Source organism: Anopheles marshallii, chromosome 2 (genome assembly GCF_943734725.1).
Source record: "Anopheles marshallii chromosome 2, idAnoMarsDA_429_01, whole genome shotgun sequence".
NCBI classification, from domain to species: Eukaryota; Metazoa; Arthropoda; class Insecta; order Diptera; family Culicidae; genus Anopheles; species Anopheles marshallii.
Window position 1 is genome coordinate 17551569 of NC_071326.1, and position 16500 is coordinate 17568068.

At 48.2% G+C, this 16500-nt stretch overlaps 2 protein-coding genes across 2 annotated transcripts in view; both read left to right on the plus strand.

Annotated features, from left to right (window-relative positions):
* Positions 1 to 13219, plus strand: part of LOC128709022 (protein TANC2) — a 107085-nt gene extending 93866 nt beyond the window's left edge. The window contains exons 4-10 of the mRNA XM_053804005.1: positions 6396 to 6720; positions 7199 to 7552; positions 9095 to 9427; positions 9499 to 11982; positions 12053 to 12404; positions 12486 to 12780; positions 12860 to 13219. Coding sequence (XP_053659980.1) covers positions 6396 to 6720; positions 7199 to 7552; positions 9095 to 9427; positions 9499 to 11982; positions 12053 to 12404; positions 12486 to 12780; positions 12860 to 13219 — 4503 coding nt within the window. The remainder of the gene's footprint in view (positions 1 to 6395; positions 6721 to 7198; positions 7553 to 9094; positions 9428 to 9498; positions 11983 to 12052; positions 12405 to 12485; positions 12781 to 12859) is intronic.
* Positions 13220 to 14747: 1528 nt separating this feature from the next.
* On the plus strand, positions 14748 to 16161 carry LOC128708387 (ubiquitin-like protein 7). The gene is made up of 2 exons (XM_053803364.1): positions 14748 to 14895; positions 14987 to 16161. The coding sequence occupies exons 1-2, from the start codon at positions 14748 to 14750 to the stop codon at positions 16159 to 16161; spliced, it is 1323 nt and encodes a 440-aa protein (XP_053659339.1).
* Positions 16162 to 16500: the final 339 nt, after the last annotated feature.

Sequence of the window (16500 nt, forward strand, 5' to 3'; positions counted from 1 at the left end):
TGTGCTTGTGGAATCTTTGGGGAAGAGTGATTTACATCTTTTGGGAAGAACCATTCGAAACTTTTCGAAAAAGTTATTCGAAGATTTGTTCAGGTTCATGAACCTACATCAGGTTTACTTCACATCAATCCCAATATGTAGCTAATATTATGCGGAAATTTAAATATATTACATATATTAAACATATATATTCTGTACTTTTCATTTTTTGTGTAGAATAGTTAACGCCCCAAAAAGCTGAAGCATCAAACCAGTAACAAACCCGATCCCACCGTTCGGCAACTAGTGATTTAATTTTACTGCGTCATTCATTTGAATCCAATTAAGCCAATTTCGGTGTCACTTTCGTTGCCACTGCGTTGGAAAGTGAAAGATCAAAGGATCTAATAAAAAAAGCGCACCACCGCGCACGCATCTGTTCGTTACACAAATCAGCATAACTCTTGTATAAGTTAGTTGTTTTGCTGTTGATTAAGGTACTGTGGCGAATGATTTCGTTAAAGTTGATTTTCTTGCCGAACAACTGAGAAGCACTGGAGGTTAAAATGTGAGGACAGCGGGGCGAAAGAGCGTTGCGTGGTAGGGACAGGTCATGAAACAGTAGTTTGTTGGTGGGTGGGCACACTAGTTGAACATAATCCCTCTCCGCAGTCCGTCTCGCTCCTGCCCCATCTTGCATGAATGGAAACCCCATGTTGTGTGAGTATAATTGAATGAGCTTAATTCGAGTTGAGCGCAGGCCAACAGCAGGCGAACCGTGCCGCGGCAACATACATGTGCTGCAAATGCTGTTCAACATTGGGTCAGATCGTTCGATCGTTAGCAAGCCAATCGACAGCTCCCGGGTTTTGCTGTGAGGCTACCGGCTCAAACGTCGGCCATCGTCATCAATCTGTGGCAAACACCGGGCACCGGGAGCGCACCCCGTGCGCAATGCGGGGCAAGGCTCGTTAGTTTGGTTTTGCACTGATCTGCCACGGCGCGATCGCGATCAGGTCGAAATCATCGAACGCGTCACCTGCAGGTGAATGCAGGGGAAGGTTGGAAATGGAGGACGGCTGGTTGCCAGTACCCCTGTTTATGGCTCTGCACGAGCGTCACCGCTGCGAGACGGTGAGCCAGCGCAAATTGGAGGCCACATGGTACACATTAGAGCGCACACGCTGTTTGTCTCATAATTATGCTACCGTACATATGTAAGTGTGTGTGTGTGTGAACGATGCACAAACTCGATGGCTCAGGAATTATGATCCATTACATCAATCAGCGCATCGCAATGAAGCCTTTTTTAGTCGAGGTGTTGAAAATGAATGTTCCTCCCCTGCAAACCGGATCATCCGAATCAGACGGCAGCAAATGCGTCAACTCATGGCTCGTATCTTGCGGACCAACGTGAGTGGATACATGTGTGGTGCAAATCCTCGCGATGGTGATGTGGCTGCGAGAGCGACGATTGCAAATTATGCAAAGTCTTACTCTGCCCGGGCGATTGCGCCTTGGTGTATTACTGCAGCCGGAAATCAAAGGCAATCGATTTTCAAATGCATCCCCGGTACGGTCATGGCGATGTTGCAGTTTTGTAATAAACGCAGACCGGTGTGCTGCACTAGGAACTAATGCAGCTTCGCATGCGTAATGAAGGGTCCAGTTTGTTTTTTTATTAATGATCGCAACGTGCGTTGCATATTTTTGCCAACAGTCTAGCCTATAGCCGCCACCATTCTGGCCGGGTCGTTCCGAAACCGAAACACGATGGCGCCATTTCACGATTCGGGCAAATAGTAATAAAAGTACAGCAATAACCACACAGAGCGGCATGAAGGAAAACGTTCGCCTTCCTGTGGCCACCATCTCGATATTGATGGGCAGAATGATTGATGAAAGATGTGCTGCATTGGGTGGCGGTTGTGTAGAAGGATGCAGAAGGATGCAAATTGAAAACCGTTCCATCAAACTGGATGTCACTGGTGCAGCAAGCCGCACGTTGGAGATAGACAACCAGTCCCTGGGTAATGTGGTTTTGTGTCACAAATTATCACGACGATTTCCCATTCCCACCCCATATCTGGGACATTAAAAGGCACCCTTGGGAATGGGTACACGTCCAGGACGTGCCTTACCGTCAAGGTAAATTACAACATTAAAGCTATGCAGTACGTGCAGTTGTTTGTGCTTTGGACAACCAATAACAATATTCTAATCGATAATTCTAAAAAATGAAAGTATACCACCAAGAATAAAACAGTCTCGCGCAAACCATTAATCTAAATCATACGCCAAACCGTTGCTTAATGCGCGTGATCGTTTAAGATCATTACTCACGGCACATCGCAGGGATGCAGTTGCTTCTTTTGGTTGTTGGGTTGTGGTGTACTACGATGCAACAGAAATCGATTTCCCCATTGCATAACGATCGTGCTCTCCGTGCGATCAAAAAGGAACAAAGATCGAGTTCTTCCCTCAATCACCATGCGATCGCATTTGTATTGGATGGAGGGAAATAAATAAAAAAAACAGAATGTACTTTCCTGCAAATTGTAACTGCATTTTGCGATCGATTCTGCGTCTCTCGCTGTGTGGGTAACTGTTGAAGATGTTCCCTTTTTGCTCAGTTCCTTCACAAACACCGGACCCTGTCGTTCTGCCGGAAGAGGTTACGATAGGTGGTGAATTTGACAGACTCGCGGACAAGCGATGCTGTTTATGGGCCCCCGATTGCATCTTGTACACTGTCGTCGCATTCGCATGATGATTCATCATCATCGATCACTGTACGAAGCGAAGGAAAAATATCCCGAACGGAGAGACATTCGCTGTAGCAGCCGGACTGGAACAGACAGTTCCTTGGGATGGCTGGGGATTGGGTTCGATATAAACTGTATGTTGCCCTCCTGGATGCGGCGCAACACTCTTTACGTCTTGTCTTTGTACACACACACACACACACAAGATCGCCACAATCCCAGGATGCCCTTTTCCGATGGTGGTTGTTGATGTGGAGCCGTGTTTGTGCCATGGTTTTTTTTTTATCTCACCCGATTCCTTCTCATTTTCTCTCACTTTCTGGGTCTGTCCTTATCGGAACGTCGAACTCCAACTGCCATTGGTGAAGCAAATGCCATTTTTGGTAACGACAAACCGGTAGCAGCTTTGCTCGATGCTCGCAGTAGGGTTCTGTAATTCCGGTTCTGTGGGCACACGTCCGACACCGCCGCGATGTTGTTTATCTGCGTCCCCCTCCCCTCCCAGTTTTGCCCTTGCGGAGCAAATTTTTGACCAAAGTCAGATTTGTTTGGCTCATTTTGTGCGTGATTAGTGTGGCCGATTATGGTGTCCCGTACGCGTGCGATCGCAGCACAGCCCGTGTGTGAGTGAGTGTCGGTGAAGAGAAATACCCAACACCCTTCGCCAAAACAACATGAACGCCCTTCTTTCGGGCGATCGCGATACACCTAGCCTCGAAAGATGTTCTTTTTTACTGAGCTGGCATAATACCCCTATGGTTGGTTCTTTTCTTTCATTTTTGCTGCGGCCAGCCAGCTTAGCCCTTTCGCTGCAACCGGAATTACCGTAGCTGGCGCATTGCGGTCCAAAGCGGGTCTACGGCGGGAAAAAGTAGGTGAACAACAGTGACCGCGCGACCCTTTGCCGAGATGAAGATCTATAATTGGACACGAGTCGAGTCGATCGATCGGTTAAGATCGGGACAACAGCTTTAATTGTCTCTGACCGTACCTGGTGGAAAGATGGCCAAACAGGGAGCGAGAGTGTGTTGTTGTGGTGGAATCACCGGAAGCATCCGGTCAACAGCAACCGATGCAACGGAACAGCACAGTAGTTTTTGTGCCTGTCATTACGTGACAATGATGCTGCCCCTGTCGAAAAGGCTGATAATGAGCGGTAATTTTTTTTTTGGGGAAGCTTCCTTTTTTCCCCCAATTTTCCACTTTTCACATAACTTTTGCCCGTTTTTATTGACAGCGGGAGAAAACTTTAATTATCTCCTCCGATCTTGCACTCGGGGAGACATCGGATCGGACAGTCACTCAAACTCTTCCCCTGCGGGTGGTGTACACATTTCACCTATGTTTTACAGTAATTTCTCGTAATTGGTGTAGTGTTCGAGGGAAAGAGGCAAGCTGGGGGACATTTTTTTTGTGAAGTTTCAATCTGAAATTGGTTCGGTTTATTTTATCGGCTTAAGTGTCGCCAGCAACGAGGGCAACGGTGTAAGCGTGCAAGGGAGCTCTGTCCCTTTCATGTCCGAACACACAGTCGTGTGTAAAATTTCGGTCGAAACTTCAATCTGGACTACACTTGTTGTTGAGTTTTGCATTACCAACTCTGCTATATTCACCAAACTCTTTACTGAGACCTGTCCCAGAATAACTTTAGTTCTCAGTGCTTGAACGCAGTGTCCTCTACGGTCTGCAACGATGCATGATTTAAAACTTCCCTGACGATGATTTAAATCATCTCTTAAAATCCCAGTTCTCATGCTCAGTAAACTAAAGAGAAAAATAATCTCCAATTCTTCGCCAAGTTACAGGAAAAGCGCTGGAGCACGTGGTTGCAAAATTCTCTGCCAACATCCGACACCCACCGATGAGTCAGCTACGATTCGTGGTGTATTATTGTCGCACCCCTCAAAACCCCGCGGTTTGGTGTTACCATTCCGTTTGAGGATTCGGCACAGATCAACACGTGCGGCCATTCCGTTCGGTCCACTATCGGATGGTGGGCTTGCATGTTTGCCGTCCCAGACTGTCGAAGATCATTAGATAATTGTGAACGGTCGCGGGTTAGACCAGCTCAGTTGGCCTACCTACGTGTGAGTGAGGGCTCCAGCAGCATAGCAAACAGTTCGTTTTTTTCAAACGGCAACTGCAAAAAAATCTGGCAAAAACCCAAATGACCCACTGGCCAGAGTCTATCGGGCGTGATTGTGTTTGAAGGTTTTAGATTTCAGCTTCGGGTGGGAATGGACTGAGCAGGATGAAGGAACACAGGGCACCGGGAGGTTTTGTTACGGCATTTTTTGCTTTGCAAACGATGAGGAAGAATGCAGAATGGGGGTGAAGTGGACGAGTGGAGGGTTTTTTTTTAGCAAATTATACTCCAGTGCCCATGTTGAGCATTAGTGCACACTGTGGCGTATAATAAAATCCTTGTTGTAGGAACGTTCCCTGAGTACCGTGGGCAAGATGGCACCAGAGATGCTTTGTTTTGGGGAGTAGAAAGAAAATCGATTGCGCAATCATATACCATACCGTCATAAAGTCTTCCCGAAAAGAAGATGAATGCCGAATGGAAATCGCACCGTGAATAGTAACATTCACAGCAGTGTAACAGTTAATGGCCATAGTTCCTAGCCTTGTATCGTAAATGCTACGTCTTGCATATTCTATTGATTTGTATTCAACAAACAATAAGGCAAGCAGCTCGGTGGCATGGTGGTAGCGGCACCGATCTTTACACGACACGACCGGTTCAAAATCCCAACCGGACCAATCTTCCGCACGCAAGGCTGACTATCCTGCTACGGGTAAATCAAGTCAAAGACAGAAATGGCAGACCTCTTTAGGTTGGTTGTTGTGCCGATTAAGAAGAAGAGAGGTTAAGCAAATAATTCATATTAAATACATAAGAAATAATTGTTTAATTAATGAATAACTTGTTCTGTTTGTGCACCGTTCCATTATTTTGTATAACGCAGGTAACGGTGGAATATTGTTGTTTATTTATAAATTCAAGTCTGTCTTTAAACAGCTTACCAAGCCGTAAGTTGCAAATGACAAGTTCAAAGTTGTTAAATACCCACAACATAGCGAAGATGGAATCACTGAATCTCTGTAGTATGTGTTTTAATTTAATGTATGGTGCTTGTCTTTATCTTGACAATAGTCGATAGATAGGGCATTAATACTACACCAAAGATTGAGGATCAAATCTCATCTGAAACGTAGAACTAAAGATATACTTCTTTTATCTGATTCGTAGTAAAGAGCAACTCATTCGGATATAATTTCGATATGTGTAGAAAATGAAAATTTGAAAATCTTACCAGAAGATTTTACCAAAATTTTTGAAGCAGATATTTTACTTTAAGCTTCGAGTGCTGTATTTTTTCCCTTAATAGAAGAGAGGAGAATAATAATGTCAAAATTTCCATTTACGTTAGACCAATCTTTTTTTTTTTTATTTAGTTAAGTTCCTACCATTGTAGTTTGTACTAGTGTTAAACTTTTTGGTTACTAACTCGTATCGTAGTAAGCGCACCGCAAACGCTCTTCACATTGCCATTAAGCTCACTGCTGAATGGAACTACTGGCCTGTTGCTAAACTACATCATTTAACCTTTCCACCCTTTCCTCCGCCATTCTCCCCAACGACAGAGTCCCTCCGACATACTCGGTTCAACGGAGCGCTACAAGCTGAAGGATCGTCCACCAAAGTGTCCCGCGGGCAGCAAAGTGGAATCGCACTATGCCAGCATCGGCAGCACCACCGGTATCGTCGGTGGGACGCATCAACCGTCCGGCTACGGTCTGATGAAGGCCCTCCAGCAGCGTTCGGCACTGAACAGCAGCAGCGAGATCACGTCCAGCACTTGTGCGACACCACCCCAGAACCGCCGGCGCCTGTTCAGCCCGAAGAATCTGCGCAGCCCGTTCGGCTACCGGCGCAGCAATGGAACCGCGGACAACTCCACACTGTCGGGTAAGTTGTTGGCACGGCGATCGTGATTGAGCAATCTCGCGTCTCGTGGGTGTATCGTCAGCCACGGACATGTGTGTTGGTGGGTAAATGTCCGAATCGTCCGTTCGTGGTCATCGTTTGAGACCTTTAGGCGATCAGTTCGTGGATGCATCTTTCGCTGTATCGATGCATTAATTATAGATCGCGATCGCATCTCATATCGGAGCATGTATGATAGCTCGGGTCATGTAATTACATACACACACACACACACACACACACACAAACTCTCGCACTTTTGTCCGTTTGATCATCATCATCATCGTTCTTTCTCATCCGTTCTATTTCTCACCCTTAATCTGGATTGCATCCTTCGGCACCAATCGATCGTCGCTAATCGGTTGCGCATCGTTCATCAACATCTCGGCACTGCGTTCGCATTCGCTTGCGTTTATGTTCATTTCCGGGAAAATTCTTTCGATGCATCGCGCACGCATAGGTTTGGCCTCGCTGCTCAACCCAGCAACGTTTCATCGGGCTACGACGGCGGCCGCTAGCAAAATTAGCCGATCGATGGCTCGCACCAGCGGTGCGTCCGGACCGATGGCAAGAGATGGCCCTGCTGGGGGCGGTGGTGGTGGAGCTGCAGGCAGTGTCGGAGGTGGTGGGTTCAATCTGCTGCCCTCCCATGGGCCACCGAACGGGATTAGCAAGCGCCAGCGGAACGCTAATGATGGCCATAAATTTCATCGACTCAGTCTCGGTTCGTCCGCGTCGATGGTTTTCGGCAAAATTAAATCTCTCTGGTCGGCCCAGGCGACGACGGTCAACGCGGGATTGAATCAATTAGCAGGCATGGGCACTCTTCTACTTCCCAGACCGATCGGACGTTCTAATGTTGTTAACGTGTTGTCTTTTTTTTTTTTCGTTGTGTTTTTGGTTCCTCTTTTAGTCGTTTTGTTTTCGCTGTTTTGTGGTTTGAGTTTCTGTTTTTTCGTTTCGGTTGTGTTTCTTTTTTTTTGCTAAGTCTGAGTTTTGTTTTACACTTTTCTGTTCACTTTTATTATTTACTCAATGTTTTCATGCTTGTTACGCTAACGTTTTGTAATTTCGAATTTATAACCTATTCTTGCTATTTCATTTTCATTTGCTAGCAACATGAAACTTTAGAATGAAAATAATATTTAAACATTGTAGCCCTGATTACAACGTCTTTTTCTTTTATTGTTATGGTTTGATTTATTTTAGAAAAACGTCTAATACTCAATTGGCCCCGCCAGAATCGGAAAAAATGATTTACGCTTCTTTTTGCGTGGTTTTGATCTGCGTCCCACCGAAAGAAGAGAAGCGAGCGGGAAGAATTAAGCAATTTGCTTAAGCTTAATTTAAATTATAACGGTTGGAGATGAATCACATAAAGAATGTTTTGCGACAGCTAGCGCACAACAAACATTTGGCGGAGCAGGCTTATGTGTGTTCTGCGCGACATAAAGCCCATTTAAAAGCTTTATAATCCTCTGCGCGGTGTTTTTTTTCTGCTTCCATACGTGTTTTTTTTCGTGATAGGAATGAAAGCCGAAATAAAAAAAAAAAAACACCCAATCACGAATTTACGATCGATAGTCTTGTTGGTCAGTGAACCGTTTGGCGAAGAACAAAAACAGGCCAATAAAACTGAAGGGGAATGAATTCCCGCTGATGGTTGCTATTTTTTTTACTGTGTTTGAAGGCATCGTTTTATAATATTATGCTTAATTATACAAGATTTTTTCAAACCTGTCTAATTCTTGTAAAAAGTTCGATCGTTATCATTTTTCGACAAGATTTAATGTAAGCTGGAAACGATTCCTGGGGCAATTCCTATCCCTTTTGATGCATTTAAAATGCAAATCTGTTGCATTCGGTGAATAACGAACCGTGCTATGCGCCCGAGGACAAACCTTTCTCGAGTGATCAATACGGTTAATATCTTCCTTGAGGATAGCTCCAAACAAAGGATTCTTCAGATCTTTTTTTTTGCAAACTAATAATAATATTTAAGATTATTATAATAGATAAGTGTTAAAGCGTATTCCATTGAAGGTGTTTTTCGTAGAAGAGCAGTTTCATCTCCTCATACTCGTGAGTTTGAATTTAAAAAAAACTAACGTCCTCTTACTCGTGAGTCAGAGTTAAGCAAAAAAACACCTGTGGAGTCTATGTGCATGAATTAGATGCTTGCATGTTTGAAGCTGCTCTTGATGTTATAGGCATGAATACTTACTATTCTTCAATTCTCATTTATAAGTGTGTTCCAATGTACCCTGTTGTCTTATGCATGCTCGGGGAAACCATTGATTACCTTAACCCTAATGCTAACAGTTGCTTTATTTTGTTCGCTGTTCGCTCTTCACAGACGACGAAGGAGGAAACGTGAAGCCGTTGGTGATGAACGGGAAGTCGAAATCCTCGCAGGATGAGCTGCAGGTGCGGCTTGGGTTCTTCCTCGAGAACAACTCACGGCGCAATCTGGGCGCACCGAACCAATCGTGCAGTTCGCTTACCTCGGCCAACACGAGCCCCGTATCGACGCTGACCGGTTCGTCCGAGGCGGATGTGTCGCGTGTGTTGCAGCTACAGGAACCGAACCCGTACCACACTGGCTGTGAATCGATCGGTTCCATGATGTCGATTTCCGAGCAGAGCAATGCATCGTCGAGCCCCGTCAGCCGACGGCACTCGGTGACGAGTAAGTGTATTTGAATGCCGCTCCATGTAGGGCTACGCTTGGTAACCCATCCCGTCTTACTTTCTTTGCAGCATCGCAGAGCGGAAGTAACGTGGACGAGCTATTGGCGTTCAAGAGTCGCCGTACGACCGTGCGACGATCGGCCCGGTCCGGCCAGATCAAGGGACCGATTGATCCGAAGATCCGCTTCGCCCAGTACCGCCAGCAGCACCAGCAGCAACAGCAGCAGCAGCTTACGCTGAAGCCACTGTTCTTCGAGGTGCCTACGCACGAACCGAACCCACTGTTCGTTGGTCGGCATTGGTTGGTGCGCGAGCTGGCCACCGCCATCCAGTCGACCGATTCGCCCGGTGTGCTGCTGAGCGGGAACCTTGGCACCGGTAAAACGGCCCTGCTGCTACAGCTGGTCGAATACTCCTGCTTTGGACGGCGCAAAGAGCTCCCGATCCAGGAGAACGATGGCATCTACTGTCAGATCAACGTGGCCCACGATCGGCTGCGCAGTCTCGCCTCGCACGTGGTGGCGTACCACTTCTGCCAGGCGGACAATAACTCCACCTGCCTCATACCGGACTTTGTCCATTCGGTCGCGGCACAGCTCTGCCAAGCGCCACAGCTAGCCGCGTATCACGAGTTCCTGCTCGGTGAGCACGCGCTCCAGCATGCGCTCAGCGTGAAGGAATGCATCGCCAATCCGGAGCGAGCGATGACGATGGGCATACTGGAACCGTTGGCAGCGCTGCGCCGTACGGGCAAGATCCCGGCAAAGAACTGCGTCATCTTGGTCGATGCACTGTGCGAGGCGGAGTATCATCGACCGGATCATGGCGATACGGTTGCCTCCTTCCTGCAGCGCATGAGTGAACATTTCCCATCCTGGCTGAAGGTGATCGCCACCATTCGCACGCAGATGCTCGAATTCTGCAAAGGTTTGCCGTACACGAAGATGAGCCTCGATAGCTGGGCGACGAACGAGCTGCTGCAGAAGGACATCCTCGAGTACATCACGTACCGGATCAACCAGAGCCAGAGCATACAGCACAATGTGGCCGGCGGGAAGGAGATCGTCAACACCAGTACCCACTTCAAGTTTGCCCAGCATCTGCTCGCCCTGTCGAAGGGTTCGTTTCTGTTCGCGAAGCTTACGCTCGATCTGATCGAACGCGGCAATCTGGTGATCAAGTCGAGCAGCTTCAAGGTGCTACCGGTATCGTTGGCACAAATCTTCCTACTGAACTTTAACCTGCGCTTCCCGACCGCAACCGCGTACGATCGCATCTCGAACATACTGGCCGTCTGTCTCGCCGCTCTCTATCCGCTCACACTGACCGAGATCTTCTACTCGCTGAATGCGCTCATTGCGAGCGAAACACCGTCGGAACCGGAACCGGGACCATCGAGCGCACCCGAACCGGAACCGGGTATGATCGATTGGGATGAGTTCCTGTGTCGGTTCAAGACGCTAACGGGGTTCCTGGTGAAACGGCTCGACGACACGTACATGTTCTTCCATCCCTCGTTCAGGGAGTGGCTGATACGGCGCGAAGATGGCGAAAGTACCAAGTTCCTGTGTGATCTACGCAACGGCCATGCAGGTATTGCGTTGCGTTTGTCCCGCCTGCAGGCACCGCTCGATCCGGAGCAGGCGCTCGAGCTGGGCCATCACATTCTCAAGGCGCACCTTTACCGGAATGCTCCCTCGCATCAATCGCCCCGCGATCTGCAGGCGTACTGGGTTGCCTCCGTTACCGGGTGCGTATCGTCCGCTCTGACCACGCTGCGCAACGTGTACAGTCCAAATGTGAAAGTTTCCCGCCTGTTGCTACTGGCCGGAGCATCCCCGGATCATGTGACACCGTTCCTGGGCAGTGCGCCAATCCTGTGCATTGTCGCCCATGAAGGCATTTTACCGATGGTCAATCTGCTGCTAGAATTCGGTGCCAGTGTGGAGCAAACGAACAGCCAAGGCTGTACCTCGCTTATTCTAGCGTCCGCCCGGGGTCATTGCGATGTCGTTCGTCAGCTGGTAGCTGCCGGGTCGTTCCTTGGCCAAACGGACACTTCACAGCGGTGCGCATTGGTGCATGCGGCCATTGCCGGCCGGCTGCAGGTGGTAAAGTATCTGGTGGCCTGCGATTGGATACCGCGACCGGCGAGTAATGATGTGACGTTAGAGCAAGCGGCCCAGCAAGCGCTTACGGCGGCGGCCGGTCAGGGCAATACGGACATTGTGGAGGATCTGCTCGATATGGGTGAGGTGCAGGTGAACCGGTTGGATGTAATCACCGGCGAAACGGCCCTCACCACAGCTTGCACCAATGGGCATACGGAAACGATCGCCACGCTGCTGAACCGGGGTGCATCACCCGAGGTGCGCAATCGCAAGGAGATGGCACCGTTGCTGATAGCGGTAAAGGAGGGCCATTGGGCGATCGTCGAACGATTGCTACAACATCCGGCCGACTGTGAGCAGACGGAAGCGAACAGCAAAACGGCACTGATGATCGCGGCCGAGGAAGGACACGTGGGAGTTATAGAGTTGCTGCTAAGTCGAGGTAAGCATGGGACGTTCTCAGGCTGTGAGCTCTGGTTCGCTTTACTAAACTCTCCTCCATTTTGCTGCAGGTGCATCACTAACGGCGCAGGATAAGGACGGTTTGACAGCACTGAGTTGGGCGTGCTTGCGTGGCAAACAGCAGGCGGCCAAATGTCTGCTGGAACGTGGCGCTGACAAGCAGCATGCGGATGGTACCGGGCGTACACCGCTGGATCTGGCCGCGTACCAGGGCTCGGCTTCGCTCGTACAGATGCTGCTCGATCACGGGGCGCAGATCGAACACGTCGACATTAATGGGATGCGTCCGCTCGATCGTGCCATCGCCTGCCGGAATGTGCAGGTTGTGCAGGTGTTCCTGAAGCGTGGTGCCAAGCTCGGCCCCGCTACATGGGCCATGGCAAACGGGAAGCCAGAGATAATGTACGCTTCGTTCGGTTTCGGGCAGCCATTCAAACTGGTCGAGGAGAGCATTGTTTTAATGGTGGTTTTGTTTGCTTACAGGTTAATACTGTTGAACAAGCTGCTGGAGGATGGTAACACGCTGTACCGAAAGAACCGGCTGCAGGAAGCATCGCATCGGTATCAGTATGCGCTGAAGAAGATCCCCACCGTACCGGGCCCTGGTGGTGATGTGAATGGCAATGGAGGGTGTACGATGGTTACCGACCCGTTAACTGGCAGTTCCGTTCCCGATAGCAACAACAACAACAGCCACACGAGCAACAATGTGGCCACTTTCCAACAGTTGCGGTTTAATTTCTTGCTCAATCTGTCTCGCTGCAAGCGAAAAATGAACGTAAGTATACGAAGATCTGCTTCATCGGGCGTGTGATCAGTTGGTGTAATTGTTGCCGATTTCTTCCCCCATCCCCCAGGATGTAGCAGATGCGATCGAGCTGGCGCGGCAAGCGATCGAGATTAAACCGAGCGCGTACGACGGTTACTATGCCCGATCGAAGGCACTGATGGAGCAGGGCAGCTACAGCGAGGCACTGCGTGACGCATCCGCTGCGCTTGCTCGGGCCCAACCGACGACGGCCGAAATTCGTGAAACGCTCACACGTCTGCACGGTGATCTGCAGAAGCGCCAGATGCAGGTGATAGCGGATACGGCCAATTCGGCCCTTGCCAGTGTCGGTTTGTCGGCGGCGGTCGAGAGCGCTAGTACACGTTCCAGCTCCGTTCACAGTGGTCGCTCGTTTGCCGAATCGATGGACATTATTACGGATCTGTGAGCGGTCGCTGTCTCCTGTCCATCCCATTCCGGATTGTTGGTTTATTTGCAGGCGTGTATTTTTGAGTGACGATTGTTCGTTCAATTGGAAGCGTGCCGTTTAGTAGTAATAGTTTATTTAATAACGAATTGAGCGGCTCTCACGAGTTCGAAGTGTTGTATACGATGATTTGGGAAGACAAAATTATTGGACGAACTGATTGCTTCACTAATATTCTTCTAAAGATATCAGTAAGCAATCATTAACATTTTACATATAGACTCAAACACATCAGGAAAACGAAACGAAAATGAGGGATACATTCTTTGGCGACGCGATAATCGAAATCTTAGCGAGCACACGACCGCTTAAACGAAGCAGTGTGACGAATCTTATGTTTATGTTTAATTTATCGAAAACATTTCCACATTACTTTCCAGAAGACAATGCCCAACAATACAGGCAGCCCATCATGCATCCATCCTGTCTTGCCAAATATGGTTGGAATGGTGCCTGAATTCCTTACGTTGTTGAACCACACAACAGCGCTGTGTAGTTGTTCTTGTTTATAATTCTTTTTCATACAGTATAGTTTACAGAATGTGCAGGCTAGAACAGACAGAGTGGCGATTAGCGCCACTAATATATATATATAAATGTATTTATATGCGTAATTTAAATGCAGGTTTAGATGCCTCGCCTGTCGCGTCTTTTGGAAGCGAAGGCACGCCAAAAAAGGATCTTTTAGCTCACATACCCACACCACCACTCACACAACGGCAATGTAAGCGAGAGAGTGTTACTTACCTCCGTACCCAATTAAACTATGATTTATTGGTAGGACTTTAACAGAATCCTGGACAAACTTGTTGGATAGAACGTGACATACTAATCGAAGCTAACAGTCTAGGAGCTGCTGCCGGTGTGTTTGTTGCGTGTGCCAGTGTGTGGCCTGTGCTTTTATTCTTTTATTAATTAACGCATCGCATCTTAATTATTTATAGTTGTGCTAGAATAATTGAACGTTAGGGAACGTTTTTGTGCATACAGGAAGCTCAAAGTGAAGCGTACAGGAAAGGCAGAAACGATAGAGGAAGATGAAGGTAAATTTGTAGCTTTTAAGGCAACAGTAGTGTGTAAGAAACAATATGAATTGAAACAATAAATGAAATTATCACAACTTTTGAAAACCCTACAGTTGTAAATATTATTTGTTCTTTTTTACATTCGGTTACTTATAACCTTTATGGCCTTTAGCTAACGGTACAAATTTTTATCGAAACGAATTTATAGCATTGCCTACATTTAGGCGCATAAATGAGTTTAAATTTGTGCGACGAGCCCTGCCCGTCTGGCAGCACTGTCAAACGAATTTGACAGTTGTCGCGATTGGTTCAAAACTGTGTTGTCATTACATTGCTGCTTTGTTGTTATTCTTTCTGCACCGAAAACTCCGTGTTCTCCAAACTTTTGGCTATTTCGTTTGTTAAAGTACGTGCTTTGCATTACCACTGCTACGCAAACGGTTCGTTTGCAACAAACCGAAGTAATGCCGTCCGTTTATCTGGGTGTGCATTTGCCGTTCAAGCCGTATCACAAGCTAAAGGTGGAAAATGTCGATCTGGGTGGTCGAACAGAAACGCTACGTTCGGAGGCGGCCAAACTAATTAAGGACGATGTTGCGGCGGATGATTTCGGTATGCTCTCTTAAAGGAGGAAAGGTTCCAAGTTTTATGTGTTTTTTGCGACTCTTTTTCTCGCTCTCTCTACATTTTGCATGGGGTACAGAATTGGTGTACTGTGGCAGTCTGCTGAAAACCGACGACATACTGCAGAACAAAGGCATCAGCGATGGTTCAATGATACACGTCATACAGAAACGTCGCGAACAGGACGTTCCTCCCAGTGAACAGAAGCCGCAAGAGGATCGGGAGATTACGGAAGCAGAAGTACAGGCCGTACTGTCGATATGGCGCACGGTAGATTCATCTAACTTCCAGAAGGTACGGCAGCCCGAGTTCATGAAGAACGTGCTCGATGCGTACCCGGCGATACGGCGCAATCTGTTCGTGCTCACGCTGCTGAAAGACCCGATACTGCTCTCCTCCATGCAGCAACCGGAAACGATACGCCGGGTCGCACCGAAACATCCGGTGCTGCTCGAAGCATCACGCACGATCGTACAACTACTCAACTCCAAGATGATCTCCAAGGTGGCCAACTGTCATCTGTCCGCACCGCTCGACAGTGCGCTCGATGATCCGCTGTCCGATTCGTCCTCGAGCGACGACAACACCGTCTCACCGACTACTTCGGCAGCGCCACCCAACACAATCCGCCGCATTACGGCCGACAATCTTGCGTCCGCGCTGGCATTTGCTGGTTCGCGCGGTTCGTACAATTCACTGTCGAACATTTCGCAGCGCGATGCGGACAGTCGTGCCAATCAGCAGGACCTGGCAGCCGATGGGTCAACCGTTGCCGGGACCGACACCAATCTACCTTCTACTTCATCGGCCACCAGTAGCCAACCTACCTCCTCCAATAATGCTGCCACCGGACGGATCACATCCAGCATGCTACTGGATGCAATCTCGCTGATGTTCGAACAGCAACGGGGCGAACAAGCTGCCGGGTCCGGGTCTGCAGGGGGAAACGCAGTCGCTACCAACCAGCAAGGAACGACGCTGACCGGGTCTGCTCCAACGGTTGAACCGATGGACACGAGTCCAGCCACAGCTAGCACAGTCAGAGCACCAGAACCAATGGGCAACGATCTGGGAGCACAAACACTGTCCCAGCATTCGACACTGGCGGCCAGCATCGGACAGTACCGGCGGGAGCTGGATACGATGCGCGAGATGGGCCTAACCGACACGGAAACGAACCTGCAGGCGCTGATCGTATGCAACGGGAATGTTGAATCGGCCATCAATCTCGTCTTCGGTGGCATGAGCAATTGAACCGGTGGCGGTTTATATGGCTATAAGTAGGTACGGTGTGTATTTAAAACTGTAACTCACGCCGAGGAATTAAAGGTAAACACAAATCACCAGCAGAAACCTGGTGCTGTGCTTTATGCATGCTTGTAAATTAAAGAAAACGAACAAGAATGAAGAAAATATAATAATTTGGAAGTAAAAATAAAAACTCTTCATTTCTGTTATCAAACACTGGAAAGTGATCGCTAGTGTAAGTGAGATAGATGAAATGGAACGTATCCTTCATCTCTCTCTCTCTCTCTAACACTCCCCGACGGCGGATGCGAAATTCCATACAAACGAGCCGTTTCCCGATTTCTG